At 40.3% G+C, this 14,330-nt stretch overlaps 1 protein-coding gene across 4 annotated transcripts in view; it reads right to left on the bottom strand.

Annotated features, from left to right (window-relative positions):
• The window catches only part of SIN3A (SIN3 transcription regulator family member A), a 71,479-nt gene that overhangs the window by 37,922 nt on the left and 19,227 nt on the right, over positions 1-14,330 (bottom strand). For all 4 annotated transcript variants that reach the window (XM_039238205.1, XM_039238203.1, XM_039238206.1 and 1 more), the window contains exons 2-8: positions 13,781-14,002; positions 9,713-9,889; positions 5,095-5,201; positions 4,098-4,380; positions 2,813-3,064; positions 1,534-1,686; positions 1,235-1,393 (exon numbers count right to left, since the gene is read on the bottom strand). In XM_039238205.1, coding sequence (XP_039094136.1) covers positions 1,235-1,393; positions 1,534-1,686; positions 2,813-3,064; positions 4,098-4,380; positions 5,095-5,201; positions 9,713-9,889; positions 13,781-13,969 — 1,320 coding nt within the window. In that variant the 5' untranslated portion in view covers positions 13,970-14,002. The remainder of the gene's footprint in view (positions 1-1,234; positions 1,394-1,533; positions 1,687-2,812; positions 3,065-4,097; positions 4,381-5,094; positions 5,202-9,712; positions 9,890-13,780; positions 14,003-14,330) is intronic.

The following is a 14,330-nucleotide window of genomic DNA, read 5'->3' as shown; positions in this document are numbered from 1 at the left end:
CGAAAGCTATGAACAGGCCATGACATAACTGTCGAGCAAGAATTCACTTTTAAAAAGCCGTCTGTCAACTCCCTGTGGAGAAATGTACAAACTGGGAGAAGAGGCACATTTACCTTGACCACCACAGAGTACACTCTCTGGAGGGCCAAAGCCTCTGCTCCTGACACTGCCTAGGGAGAAAATAGCCCCCTTTCTAGCATTTCCACCTGAGGGTAATCGAGTGTGGGAGGAGACCAATGCAAGAGTGGGGCTTAACTGCCGACTTAATTCTTGTTACCTATATAACCAATACTCTTTCCTCAAGTTAATGTAAACTGTTACTACATTCAACTTGCTTTCCAAAGGAAAAGCCATTACAAGCACTAAAAAACAGTCCTTTAAAAGTGTGAGCAATACCTAACGTGTCAGTCTTTGTAGTCATCTGCTTATTCACCAGTCACTTCCTCCTGTTCAAAATTCCACTAGCTTTTTCTTCTTAAGATTCTGTAGACAAGGCCATCTCTTCCACATTACATACTGCTTTAGAAATCACTGAAGTGACATCCAGCACATCTACCTAGCTCTCCCCTTAGCACAGCCGCACTACATCCGAGAGGAAGGGAGCAGGCTTAGCTGTCTGCAGGCAGACCATCAGTGTTTACTGTAACCAGAAGCATTGTGTGACGGGTCACTACAGAAGTTTAAGCTCTCCCTCTGCTACAGCCCAAAGGTCCTGCCTTGGAGGTTAGGATGATACAGATGAGATCTGGCAACCCAACAAAGAATCCTGGGCAGGCTGGGCCTCTCGAGCAAAGAGATCTCACATAGTACAGACACTCTACTCACAGGAGGACTTAGAGATCACTGGCTTAAGTCATGAAACAATGATAAGCTTAATAACCATCCTTCTCAGTACAAGGCAGGCTGAAGATCAAATGAGAAGAAGGGAGAAATCAGTAAGTCTCAGAAACCTCTGGCAGCAAACAAAGAGAGACATGAGGGCGAACAGCGAAGAAGAGAGAAAATACAGAGAAAATACTAAAAACTCAAAAAGTACAGTAATCTGTGCAACATTCTTTTGCACAGCCAGATAAGCAGCTTTGCGTCGCGTTTCTGTGACATACACCAACTCACCTGAGTTTCCAGGATCCGACTTTGAACGCGCTTAGGGTAAGAACACACGAACGACCCAAGAATACTTATTCGCTAAAACTGCTCCCAGGAGTCACAACGCGCAGGCGCCACCCTTTCTCACCTTCACCGGAGGGGTGGTTCCCGTCCCAGAGTGCCTGCGGATCTGGCAGCCGTTCTGGTTGGGCCTCTGTGGCTTGTTGTTCAGCTGGGGCTTTTTCACGGTGCCTCCATGGTCATTTCTCACAGAATCAACCTTCTCAGCTGTGGTTTTGCTTAAAAGCTAATTAAGACAGATGAAAGAGATTAATTCTCTTACCAAAGCAAGTATATCATTTAGAAAAAGTCCCCTCCTGTTTCCAGCTTCCTAACTTCTTTAAGATGATAATCCTAAAACTACAGTTCTTTCTAAATAAAACTTACCACAGAGCTGTTGGCGTCTGGTAGGAACTGTCCAAACTCTGACAACAGATCTTCCTGATTTTTAAAAAGACGAGCCACCTGGGCATACACCTCCTGCTCGGTCAATGCTGGGGTGTAGTTTCCTCCAGCTTCCTTGGCATTTCGCTGCTCTTTCTGATAGGAAATTGCAAATGGGAAGATACCATATGAGAGGGCCACTGTTTTGAATGACTCCCTTTTGCATACTTTCTGTGATGTCTGACAGGAGCTCTGTAGGTTATCTATCTACTTGGGCTGTAAGGAAAAAAAAAATCTATGTTCTCAGCACCTGTTTTAACTGCAAGCTTTTAAGAAATGAGTAGAAGATGGTGGATGACAATTTTTTTTAAAAGTACGACGGGGCGGGGTGCCTGGGTAGCTTAGTCAGTTAAGTGTCCGACTTGATTTCAGCTCAGGTCTGATCTCAAGGTTCTTAAGTTTGAGCCCTGCATCGAGCTCTGTGCTGACAGTGGGGAGCCCACTTGGGATTCTCTCTCTCTCCCTCTCTCTGCCCTCCCCACCTCCATCTATCTCAAAGCAAATAAACAGACTTAGAAACAACAACAACAAAATCTAGGATGGGTACCTGGCTGGCTAGATCCAAAAAGCCTCCGACTCTTGATCTTGGGATCATGACTTTGAGCCCCACGCTGAGTGTAGAGATTATTTAAATAAATAAACAAACTTAGGGGGCTCCTGGGTGGCTCAGTCAGTTAAACATCCGACTTCGGCTCAGGTCACGATCTCACGGTTTGTGGGTTCAAGCCCCACGTCGGGCTCTGTGCTAACAGCGAGCTCAGAGCCTGGAGTCTGTCTTCAGATTCTGTATCTCCCTCTCTCTCTGACCCTCCCCTGCTCACGCTGTCTCTCTCTGACTCTCAAAAATAAATAAAAAATATTAAAAATAAACAAACTTAAAAAAACAAAACTAGGACAGTATATGTGAATGCTCAGGGGACCACTACAACCAATAAAACACAGAATCTTTGAGAAATGTCTCCTTCCTGTACTGCACATGAACTATACTGTATGAACATCCCCTAACTGCCCAGATAATAAGCATCCACTTCACAGAGCAGTAACTTAAAAATCCTGCCTAGCTGGCAATTAATGTCAGGCAAATCAAGTTGACTTTGTAAATACACATCATGGTTTCTAACCTGTTAACTTCCAGTAAAAATCAGGGGACATAATAATGGTTACTCAAGTTCTTCTCAGCATGTGACCTGACTAAGACAGGCTGAGAGAGCAACGCTCATACCTGATATGTGTGCAAAATCTCCAGGAACGCTTTGTAGATGTCTGGTTGGCCCTGGAACCTGTTCTTGATCTTGTTAACATAGTTGATGGCATGATTAAACTCCACAGGCTGATTGTTCTGCAACGATGGGGCCGTTCCCAACGAGATTGTCACTGGTGTGTGAGGCTGGACAGGTGGAGAACGCGGGGATGCATATGGTGGGAGAGGGGGAGTCTGCTGACTGGCTGGAGTATGTGCTTGTAGTTGGGAAGGCTAAAAAGAAGAGAGTCATTATTCTCCTCAGGAACACAGTTGGTCTGACATAGGAAAGAAAGGTCAAACTAAAGAGAAACAAAGTGTCTAATCAACATGTCCTTTATTCACTCTGGCCAGGCCATTTAGCCCAACTCAAATCACACTGGGCAGGAGTGGGGAGTGTAGAGAGTTCACACATTCTAATACAGATACTTCAGTCTCAAATTTTCTAAATGCAACCTTAAAAATGGCTACATTTCCATTACAAGGGAGAATTTTTTCTAATGCAATGTTTAAGCTCACTCAACAGGTACAAACAGAATAGGGAAAAAAAAAAATCCAAACTCATTCTCCATAAATCTTTAATGTCAAAAGACAACTGCTGCAGAAACTCTACATAAAATCCTTCCAAACCACCTCTGTCCAGTAGAACTGAGATGATGGAAACATTATTTGCACTGTCCAGTACAAAAGCCACTAAGCCACGAGGCTACTGAGCACTTGAAATGTAGCTAGTACAACTGAGAAACTGAATTTATTTTAAATTTTAATTAGTTTAAATGTAAACACAGTCATATGTGACTAGTGGCTACTAATCAGACAGTATAGATCCAGACCATGAACAGACCCCACCATCATCACCACCATCAATAGGTCTTCTGCTTAGCCTGTCATGATCTTACCTGATAAATGGAGTGACTTTTAGAAATGATGACCATAAGGACAGTTGCATAATCTGATCATGGGCTGACCATTTCTGCCTGTGCTGTCAAAGTACTACTGTACAAATCAAGTTGCTATCTGTTGGGATGCTCATGGGTTCACTACGTGGGACAAAAAGAGCCCTTGTAGGTTGCTGATGTGTTGATTTAAACAGATTATCAAAATGTGTGGAAGGTAAATGTGAACCATCTTATAGGGATGTGACTACAGCATCTTCTGTAATGAAATCACTGCAACTGATGTCTGAGTCTTAAATAAAGGGTCAACGTCCAAAGAGGGGGCTTTCTAGGGATGCATTTTACATAAGGTAAAGTTCCCAAGTGCTCACCTTGCTGACTTTGGCAGGTGGGGGCTGAGGAGCTGGCTGGGCAGGAGCTGGGGCTGACTGGGCTGAAGGCTGGGAAGGATGCTGGGGTGGTGGTTGAGGCTGGGGCTGGATGCCATGGGTGGGGATCTGATGAACCTGGCCAGGAGTTGTCACGTTCACCATGTCATTGGTTTGCACCTCAATCTTGTAGCCAGGGGGCAAGAAGGTATTGAAGCCCATAATCAGGTCTGGGTGGCCTTTGAACAGCTGGGACACACGACTAATCACTCCTGGTGTGTCAATGCTGATTAAAAACAAAACAACAAAAAAATATATACACACATGAAAAAAAACAAAAAAACAAAAATTAAAGTGGCAAGCTTGACCAACACCATAGCAAGAAAAAAAATTCACATTCCACTAGGTTCTATGAACAGGAAAACAGGTAAAATTCAACCTGCATATTACAAAATCAACAAAAAACAAAGAACTCTGAAATTCCAAGGCCATTGTAGCCTCATATTCATTGAGACTTGGTCACAATTTTGAACAGAATATACGTTCACGATAATGGTCCCATCAAGCAGATATTCAATAGTAAATCTAAGGCTACAATTCCTATGCAAGATCCACCCTCTGACACACCAGTATCAATCATTATGTGTCTACATTTTTTGTGAGTTACTCTAACAGTGAACCATGCCAGAATATTAGTGTATCCTAAAACAACGCAAAGAGCTGGTAGCCTAATCATTAACAGTCCACTTCCCTGGATTGAAATGAAGTACTAAGAAAAATTTTAGTTATGAAAAATTTACCAACAGGGACACTGCAAAGGTCCAGGGCCCATCATTTTCATCAATAAAGCAATACATAAAATAAAAGCATGACCCTACAAATGAAAGCCCCCCAAAAGGAGGCATCCTTTATCTTTCAGCATATGAGAATAAGCCATATCCTCCCTCTAAAATAAACATTTCAAGCGCAAAGTTTGGATACAACCACATATATCTTTTACCTCTGAGATTTAAATTCCTTCATGATGTCAAGGAAATCATTGTAGACCTGAGGCTGACTACCAAACTGCAGCTTCACCTGGTCAAGATAGGACAGCGCATCCTCCACCTGAGGCAGGGATAAATCTCAAGGTTATAAAAAGAAAATAAGCCAAGAATTTAAAAAAAAAAAAAAATGATTTATGCCTAAATAAAATGAACGCAGTAAGTGAAATAAAAATATATAGTAAAGATACATGAAAAGTATTAAAAATTAGCATGGATGCCAATAATAAAACCCGAGCTTAAAATAAAAGTCAACTCATAAAATCTGTAGCCTTGCATTAAATAATTCTGGGGAGGATGATTAGTAAAAAATCATCACATTGATATTATTCTTATTCATTCGTTTATCCATTTCACAAATATCTACTAAGCTAAAACATACCACACCAGGCCCAACATGAGATACTAATGAGTCAATGACAAACAGGCCACAAGTCCCTGCTCTACAGAAGTTCATGCCCATCTAGTTGGGAATCCTAACACACCCGGGTAGGCAGGTGATCACCGAATGCCCAGAGGGCACCTCTGCATTAAGAAAAACTCACAGGAACCTAAGGGAAGGCTGCCCCAGGAAGTGGTATCTAAATGGAGTCCTAAGAATGAGTCCAAGTAGCAAAAGTGAAGACAGTGAAGACCTACAAAGAAAGTCCGAGAAGCGGCCTGAGCAAAGTCCCAGACAGGACATCATCTGGTACACTGAAAACTGAAGACACTTTAGTGCAGCTGAAGGATCTGTGCTAAAGAAGAGGAATGGTGGCAGCAAGAGTGGCAAGAGAGGGGACGAGAGAGGAAGCAGGACCTAGATCCCAGAAAGCCTTGTAAATCTTACTGGAAAGCAGTTGAAATTTTAACATCTGCATTTTAGTGTGCTCAATTTGGCCGCAGTGTTGACACTAAGTTGGGGTAAAGGAAGGTTATATTGAAAGGAGGGAATACAACCAGTTGTGTGAATGACAGTGGCTTGAATTATAGCACTGACCAAAGGGATAGAGATAACGGGAAAGACTCAAAGCTTTTTAGGAGGTAGAAATGACAGGATTTGGGAACTGACTGGATATGGGAGATAAGGGAGAGGGAACACTCACTAAATTATAAATTATCTGACATTCACAAAGAGGAAAAAAGACTGAAGGTCTAGAAAGTTAGGAGACTGTTTCAGGACAACTTAATTTTTAGTTACTCAGGAGATATCCAAGGGTTGTCTACCTACTGGGTGGTATACTCGGGGATACCTATATATACTCGGGGATGATTTTAAATTATACAAAATATCAAGTTTGGGGAAGTTTCAGAAATAAACATGATTTGATAAGCCTTACTCTTGTGACAGATCATAAAATAGAACATTTATGTTCAAATAAACCACTAAATGGTATTTCAAGAGTTGCCCAAACTTCCATTATGGGAAGCTCAATTATGGGAACCTTTATGTCATGATTAATCAAAGTATTTAGGTGTGGCCAGAGCACAATTTGTATACTTTGTCAATACCCACTCATTTCATGGCTGGTTTTTCTGTACCTTAGAAATAACACAACAATTTCTGTTGAAATTCAATGGACTATTTCATTCATATTCAGAACTTTCCATATTGAAATGTTTCATTAAGGACCAAGCTGATCAACATAAAACTCCTCAAGTTTGCAGAAGAAACAAAGACTTTGGAAGATATTTACGAAGAGCATTAGAGCACTTACAACGCATGACAAAGGAGAAATTACCAAAAATAACATGAACAGGGCACCTGGGTGGCTCAGTCCATTAAGCGCCCCATTCTTTTTTTGTTTTTAAGCGCCCCATTCTTGATTTAGGCTCAGGTCACGATCTCATGACCATGAGATTGAGCCCTGCACTGGGCTTTGTGCTGACAGCGTGGAGGCTGCTTAAGATTCTCTCTCCCTCTCCCTCTGCGGCTCTCCTACTCACACTCTCTCTCAAAAAATAAAAAAGAAACACAAAATTTTGAATAAAGAAAATAAACAAGCATCCTACCGCAGAATAACAATTAATATATAGAGAGAAAAACTGCAAAAGCCTGAATGAAAGAAATGAAAGAAATGTCATGTGTGTATGTCTGGGGAGAAAAAGGACTGGTCACAGCAAACTGCCGTTGAAATTAGTTAGAATTCTATGCTGTAAAACATCCAGCAGGACAAGGTGCCTGGGTGGCTCAGTCAGTTAAACGTCCATCTCTTGATTTCGGCTCGGGTCATGATCTCATGGTTCGTGAGATTGAATCCTGCGCACCAGGCTCTTTGCTGACAGTGCAGAGCCTGCTTGAGTCTCTCTCCCTCCCTCTCTCTGCCCCTCTGCCACTTGCATAGGCTCTCTCAAAATAAATAAATGAACATTTAAAAACAAAAACAAAAAAATAACGAGCATGACAATCACGTAATAAATGAACTATCTGCATGTTAAGAATAGTGGGGAAACTGTCTCATTACCTGAAAGTATAGTTCAACTCTATAAAAGATTGTATGTGGCTCTGGGAACCACAACTCAGAAGAAAACAACTTGGAGCTAGCCCTTCAGAAGCTACAGATTCAGGGAACCACTTGGGGAGGCTTCTAGGCTGCTGATGCATTTTCTTGGCTCACTTCCACAGGCATTTATCATTGAGGTCCCTACGCTCTGGAAGTTCACAATCTTGGGGGAGACCAACACAGACAACTGTAAAGAGAACTTGGCTAAAGGTGTGCCAAATAGCTACACTGCTAACATTCAACAAGTAGCTAAATCACACCGAACATGCCTCAAGTTATTCAAATCCTCTTTGTCATCAATCTGCCAAAGACAAGAAAGTATAGACAATGCTGGCGCTTGAAATAACCTAAGTATTTTCACGGAACACTTCCTTATTATAGAATATAAACGGTTTATTCAAGTTGATTCAAATGCTTGTAAAGCATTTTAAGACTGATCCAAAAGCGGCAGGCAGTGTCAGAATACTGAATGAGGCTACATGGAGGCACAAGAAAGCATTTTACCTCTCCTCATCAGGAGGGAAATTCAACAAGTTATTGCGCTCAGGAATCATACCCAAGGGCAAGAAGAGAAAGAACAGAACATGAAGACCTGCTTCTCGTCTGCCCATGACTCCCTCTATCTATAACCCCAACTCCAAAGCCCTTTCTTGCTTTCTTGACAAAACTGTCAAGCACAATCTATATACTTATACCCGAGTGAGGGAGGCAAGAAAAACAGGGGCTGTGCTTTGAGAGGATTGGCTGAAAAAGGCTATACAAATACCTATTTTTGTTAGTTTCATAGCCAGTTTAAAAGCTCTTTTGCAACATTAGGGTATTAACTGCTGAATATAGTATTAATAAGGAATTAAATCATACCAAACCCACTTTAAAAAAATATTTTCAGGACTTTGAAATGCTAAGTTCACAGCAATAATACAGTTTGGTACACAGCCATCATTCTACAAGCAGTTAAAATATTGGCCCAAATAACCTGTACTCTCTTTAAAGACTGTGCTTAAGTATAGTCAACTCTTAATTACTTAAGCTACTACAAAGTAAATTTTACAAAATCCCTCTATACAGCTTAGCTTTGGTATGCTTTATATTTATGGAGCATATAATTTCCTGAGGCCAATATGAGGCAAGTTCCTGAGAACCCAAACCAATGAGGGTAAGGATCAGGGAGACCTAGACTGAGTATCAAGGAAAACAGAAGGCTGAAATGTTTGTTACACAAGGATGTGTTCTTCAAGGGTATACTGTTCATTCTTACCTGGGATCTATTTAATTATGCTGATATGACCACATAAAGACCCAACACCTTATCTTTGTATTTCTTTAATTCTGTATTTCCTGCACTTGATTTTAAATTTTATATAAAGGTAAAGTTAGAAAAGATGAAATCTGGAAAATTTGCTGCAAAAATCACATACTTTCAAAAGCAACACTCAGAAGCAGAGAGAGAGGGTTAGCAGGGAACACAAGCTTCACTTCTCCACAGATGCCTCATGAATTTCAAAAGCACTGGAAATCTACAGCACATACTCAGCAGAACAGATGAAAACACTGACATTTCATTCACAATTCTAGTCTTCCCCAATCTTTATAAAGGTTCCCAAAAAAGGAGCATGTGTTTTACTAAGGATGGACTTGAAGATGACAGCCCATTCGGCTATTTATAAACCGGGATAAAAAGATTAAATCGTAAGATAATACTGGACCCAGATACTGTACAGTAGGCAGCCAACCATGTGTATGCTCACTAAAACCTTATGCCATGCAAAGAACTAAGAGTTCAAAAGGAGGCATCTATAAAACGGACTCTGTTTATTTTGTATGAAAACAGTCCCTCAGTCCTGGAGACATCTGAGTACTATGCATTCATACATTCCAAAAACATTTCTTCAATGTATTCTCTGGATCAGGCACTGATCCCTAAGAAGGGAAATCTAAGTAGGTTTCAAAACAAAAACAAAGTAAAACTTCTTGTGATTCAATCCCTCATCTAGCACATCAAAAGTTATAATGCCACTACTAACAGGCTGAGGCCAAAGCTTCCTGCTGAGAGAGAAAACTTTTTAATGGAAGAAGAGGAGCTGAATATCACCTTAAGCCTCTGAAACTGCTGCTGTCCCTGCACTGGTGCAACTGGTGGGGCTGGATGAGCATGACTCTGGACCACCTGGCCTCCGTGGGGCTGCACAGCTGTTGGGTGATGATGGCTGCTGTGAACCGCTGCGATGGCGGGCCCGTGACTGCCAGAGCTCTGTGGCACTGCTGAAACCTGGGGTGGACAAAATGCAGACAAGAAACTTCAAGGCTTCTGCATTCTTCCCCAGATGCATCTAAAAGACATGCATGCATATCTTTGCACACACAAAGATAATTACAGATCTTCCTTCACTTGCAATGGGGTTACATCCTGACAAATCCATTTTAAGTTGAAAATATCCTAAGTCGAAAATGCATTTAATACACCTACCCTATCGAACGTCATAGCTTAGCTTACTACCTTAAGTGTGCTCAGAACACTTAACGGTAGCCACAGTTGGGCAAAATCATCTCACACAAAGCCTATTTTATAAGAAAATGTTGAGTATCTCATGTGATATGTTGAATACAATACTAAAAGTGGAAAGCAGAACGGAATGGTCATAAGGGTATCCTATCAAGTGGCTCAGTCGGTTAAGCATCTGACTCTTGATTTCAGCTCAGGTCATGATATCACAGGTTCATGAGTGTGAGCCCCACATTGGGCTATAGGCTGACAGCACGGAGCCCACTTGGGATTCTCTGTCTCCTTCTCTCTGCCCTTCCCCTGCCCGTATGTGTGCGTGTGCTCTCACTCTCAAAATAAATAAACTTTTCTTAAAAATCCAGATTTAAAATCCCAAGTATGGTTTTACTGCATATCACTTTTGCACTATCAGAAAGTCAAACTGTCCTAAGTAGGGGAACATCCTACTTAGAAACCCAAAATTCCCACAAAAGGGAGCTGGTGAAATAAATTATAGCCCACCCATATAATAACAGGATTCTCTGCCACTATTAGAAATTATATAGTTCAATACTTCTCAAATTATCTACGGCAAAGAACCAGTTTTTCTTTTTTCTTAAATTCCAATGTACCATGGGGCACTACTTTTAATAAAATACTATAAAAATGAATTATGAGAGAAGTGAAATAAAAAATACATAAGCTCAAATTTTTCATTACATTTTACAGATATATTACAAAATTACTATGTCCAAATCACTATAAGTTTCTAAACATTCTCAGTTTCCATACCTATGTCATTACAGGCTAGTAAGAAAGTATACACATCAACCATCTGTGGACCACACTCTGAAAAGCACTGATACAGAGGCATATATTTTAACATTAGAAAATGTTCACAATCCCTAAGTTGATTGTATTCGTGTGTTCTATATGGATTTAAACTTAAATATTTCTTAGAAAGCACATTAAAAAGCAGTATCTATAAATCAATAAAAAAGATTTTAAACCTTGGATGATGAGTACATAGCAAAACGTTAGCATTTTATCTTGTGGTGGGATTAGAGAAGATTTTTATTTTGTTTTATTTTGCTTATCTTTATTTTCTACTTTTATCCCTATTCATTTACTTTGTTTATCCTCATTTGCTAAACAAAACTTTCTTCCAAATTGTTAGTGGTTTGGCCTCAAACATAATTATTTTCTATTTTTTCTCTCACCCTCTTGTAAGATCCAAGTGAAATAAAGCACAAGCTCCTTTCCTTCCATTTTTATTGCAGAAAATGCTACATAAGATTTCCAAAGCTTTTTTTATTTTCCTGTTTCAGAACTGTTAATCACCACAGAAGACGATACCTGATTTGCCATATCTCCACAACAAGGAGGCTAAACAGCCTGAGACTTCATCTAAACAATGGAAGTTGTATACTACAACTTAAGAAAGGATGGTTTGTTTTTTTCCCCAAGTCCCCATAAATTTACAAAGATTCCCCTGAACAGAGGGGAGGGTGGGAGATAGACAATTACTTACAAATCCACACAAACAATACTATACACATTAGGAGTAAAAAGACACGAGCCGATTCTAAAAGCTCTAATATGTCTCTTGCAAGACGGGTTATTATTCTGAGCTTTTACATTCCAACATGCATGTTTTGAACAGTTTTTTAAAAGACTATTAATTGGAGCTTATAAACACTTGAGATGACAGGTTTTATGTGAGCACATTACAGTTTCTAATATATGAATATATGTGACCATCTCAAGGGTAGGAAATAGTCCCAAGGAAAATAAGCAGCCTTTCTTTCTTCTAAGACCTAACTTAGAGATTTGATTTGTCGCGGTCCTCTGACTGCAGCCCTCAGTCCCACATAAGGGCACGATGCAGCTTCGAGGGGGGACTCCTAAGAACGACACCTAAGGAATCACCATCTCCTACTTCACCTGGATTTTCTTCTTCTTTGTTTTCTTATGGTAAATTGAGAAATTTATGGAATTATGGAATTGCTAGGTCAAAAAGTAATTAAAGTTTCTGACACAAACTGTCAAATTGCTCTCAAGAAAGATTACACCAATTTATGTTCCCCGTATCAGCCACATCATTCTAAAAATCACTAACAAGTTCGGCTGAAGAAGGCCTCTCCAGACCAGTTAAACAAATCATGGTTCAGACTGACCTAGAATGGAGTAATATAAATGCAGTGATTTTTAAAAAAATTACTTAAATGTATACATATGTATTCAAGTGGAAAGTTGTCCAATATACATTAAGTGCAAAGAGCAAATAGCAGAACAATGTATTTGCTGTATCATACAAATTATGTAAAAAGAAGTGTATCCAGATAGGTAGGCAGGTGAATACAGGTATGCTTGTACATGCATACAGTTTTGGACACCCAAGAAATGCACGAATGGGTTAAAGTCTGAAAAGTCAGAGGAAGAAGTCATCTTATATCATTAAAAAAAAAACAAAAAAAAAAAAAACATGGTGATATTTACTTTCATAATTAAAAAGGGCAAAACTCAAATTTCTTCCATTTCCATAAAACAGAGTAAACACAAAAGAGATGAAAGATCAGCACTGGTCAGGATGTGGAACGACAGGAATATACAGTGCTAGTGGAAATATAAATTGGGACAACTCTGAAAAACAATGGACATTACCTGCTAAAGGTGAAGTCGCACACACCCTATGAGCCAGCAATCCCCTTCCTACATACCCAAGAAACTCTTCTTCGTGTGCCCCCAAACCTACTGAGTGGTCTGAAAGATAAGGAGTTTGAACCAGAATATTAACTAACTACTTCACTAGTAAGTACACTGTTTAATTCAGCTGTCTGTTTCCCCCATGGCAAGGTTTTTTTGATTTAAAAAATTTAAATTTTAATTGGATTTAAATTCTGACGCAAGCCTATCTTGTCAGGGATTGCCACTGTGAGCAGCACTGCACTAGGACAAATACCTAAAATCAGCCACACAGCACCTTTAGAGCAGTAAAAATCTGGAAAAGCCTGATTGTGCAGCAACAGAAAAATGGATAAATAAATGGAATGTATTCATATAATTAATAACAAAGTAAAAATGACTGAATTATTTACACACAAAAATACAGGTAAGTCTTGGGAACTGCACTGAGAGGGAAAAAAGTGAGTTAAAGAATACAGGGGCTCCTGGCTGGCTCAGTGGGAAGGGCATGTGACTCTTGATCTCAGGGTTGTTGAGTCCAAGCCCCATGTTGGGTGTGCAGATTACTTAAAAATAAAATCTTTAGAAGAAGAAAGAAGAAGAAGAGGAAGGGAAAGAAGAAGGAAATGTATGTTTTCATTTACATAACGTTCAAAAATACCAAACTAAACAATTTTATTGTCTAGAGGTATAAACAAAATGATTTAGGGGCACTTGGCTGGCTCAGTCAGTGGAGCATGTGACTCCTGATCTTGGGGTTGTGAGTTTAAGCCCCATGCTGGGTACAGAGATTACTTAAAAACATTTAAAAAATAAAAATAATTTTTAAAAAATCTGTGAGGTGGGTATACAGGTACATTATTTCTGTTGTTACCCATATACTGTAAATATAATTTTATATGTAACTGAATGATTAGTAAACAATTTTTTTAATTGGATGAAATCACCAATGCTCCTCCCTTACACCTTGTCCCTTGGTGGGCTCCAGTTTACCTGATAGCTGGGTGTCACAGAGTACTGAATTCCCGTGGCTGACTGCATGGTCTCGGACACTGCTTCATATACAGGAGGGGCAGGGGCAAGTACCCGGTGCTGGTGAGGAAAAGCCTCTGTGCTACCAGGGATCCGACGCTGCTGGGCCGCATACACCGGTGACTCCTGGTCATCCAAACGTCGCTTCATTCTGCGCTCATGCTCAGGGATGCACTACAAAACCTGCAGAAACCAAAAACACTGACATGCAAACCAAATCCGTGCTCCATTTATGATGTGTACAACTTAGATCAAGAGTCAGATGCTCTAGGGCTGAGCCACCCAGGTGCCCGACATGTACAACTTAGGACCAGTTGCCCAAATTTATGATAAGCTCAACTCCCAGAAGCAACTGTCTCCTTCATGCTGGAGATGTGGTCACTGGCTAGTTTAAGTGCATGGCTGTCTGCACAGCCCCCACGGTAGACAGCGTTCCATAACCAAGAGACAGAAATGTAAATAATAACACAGTCTGAATTTGGGACTATACAGTTGAAAAATAACCTCCAAT

This window comes from Hyaena hyaena, unplaced genomic scaffold (assembly GCF_003009895.1).
Source record: "Hyaena hyaena isolate Hyena2069 unplaced genomic scaffold, ASM300989v1 scaffold_137, whole genome shotgun sequence".
NCBI classification, from domain to species: Eukaryota; Metazoa; Chordata; class Mammalia; order Carnivora; family Hyaenidae; genus Hyaena; species Hyaena hyaena.
Note: the sequence above shows the minus strand (reverse complement) of the source record. Positions and strands in the feature narration are given on the sequence as shown.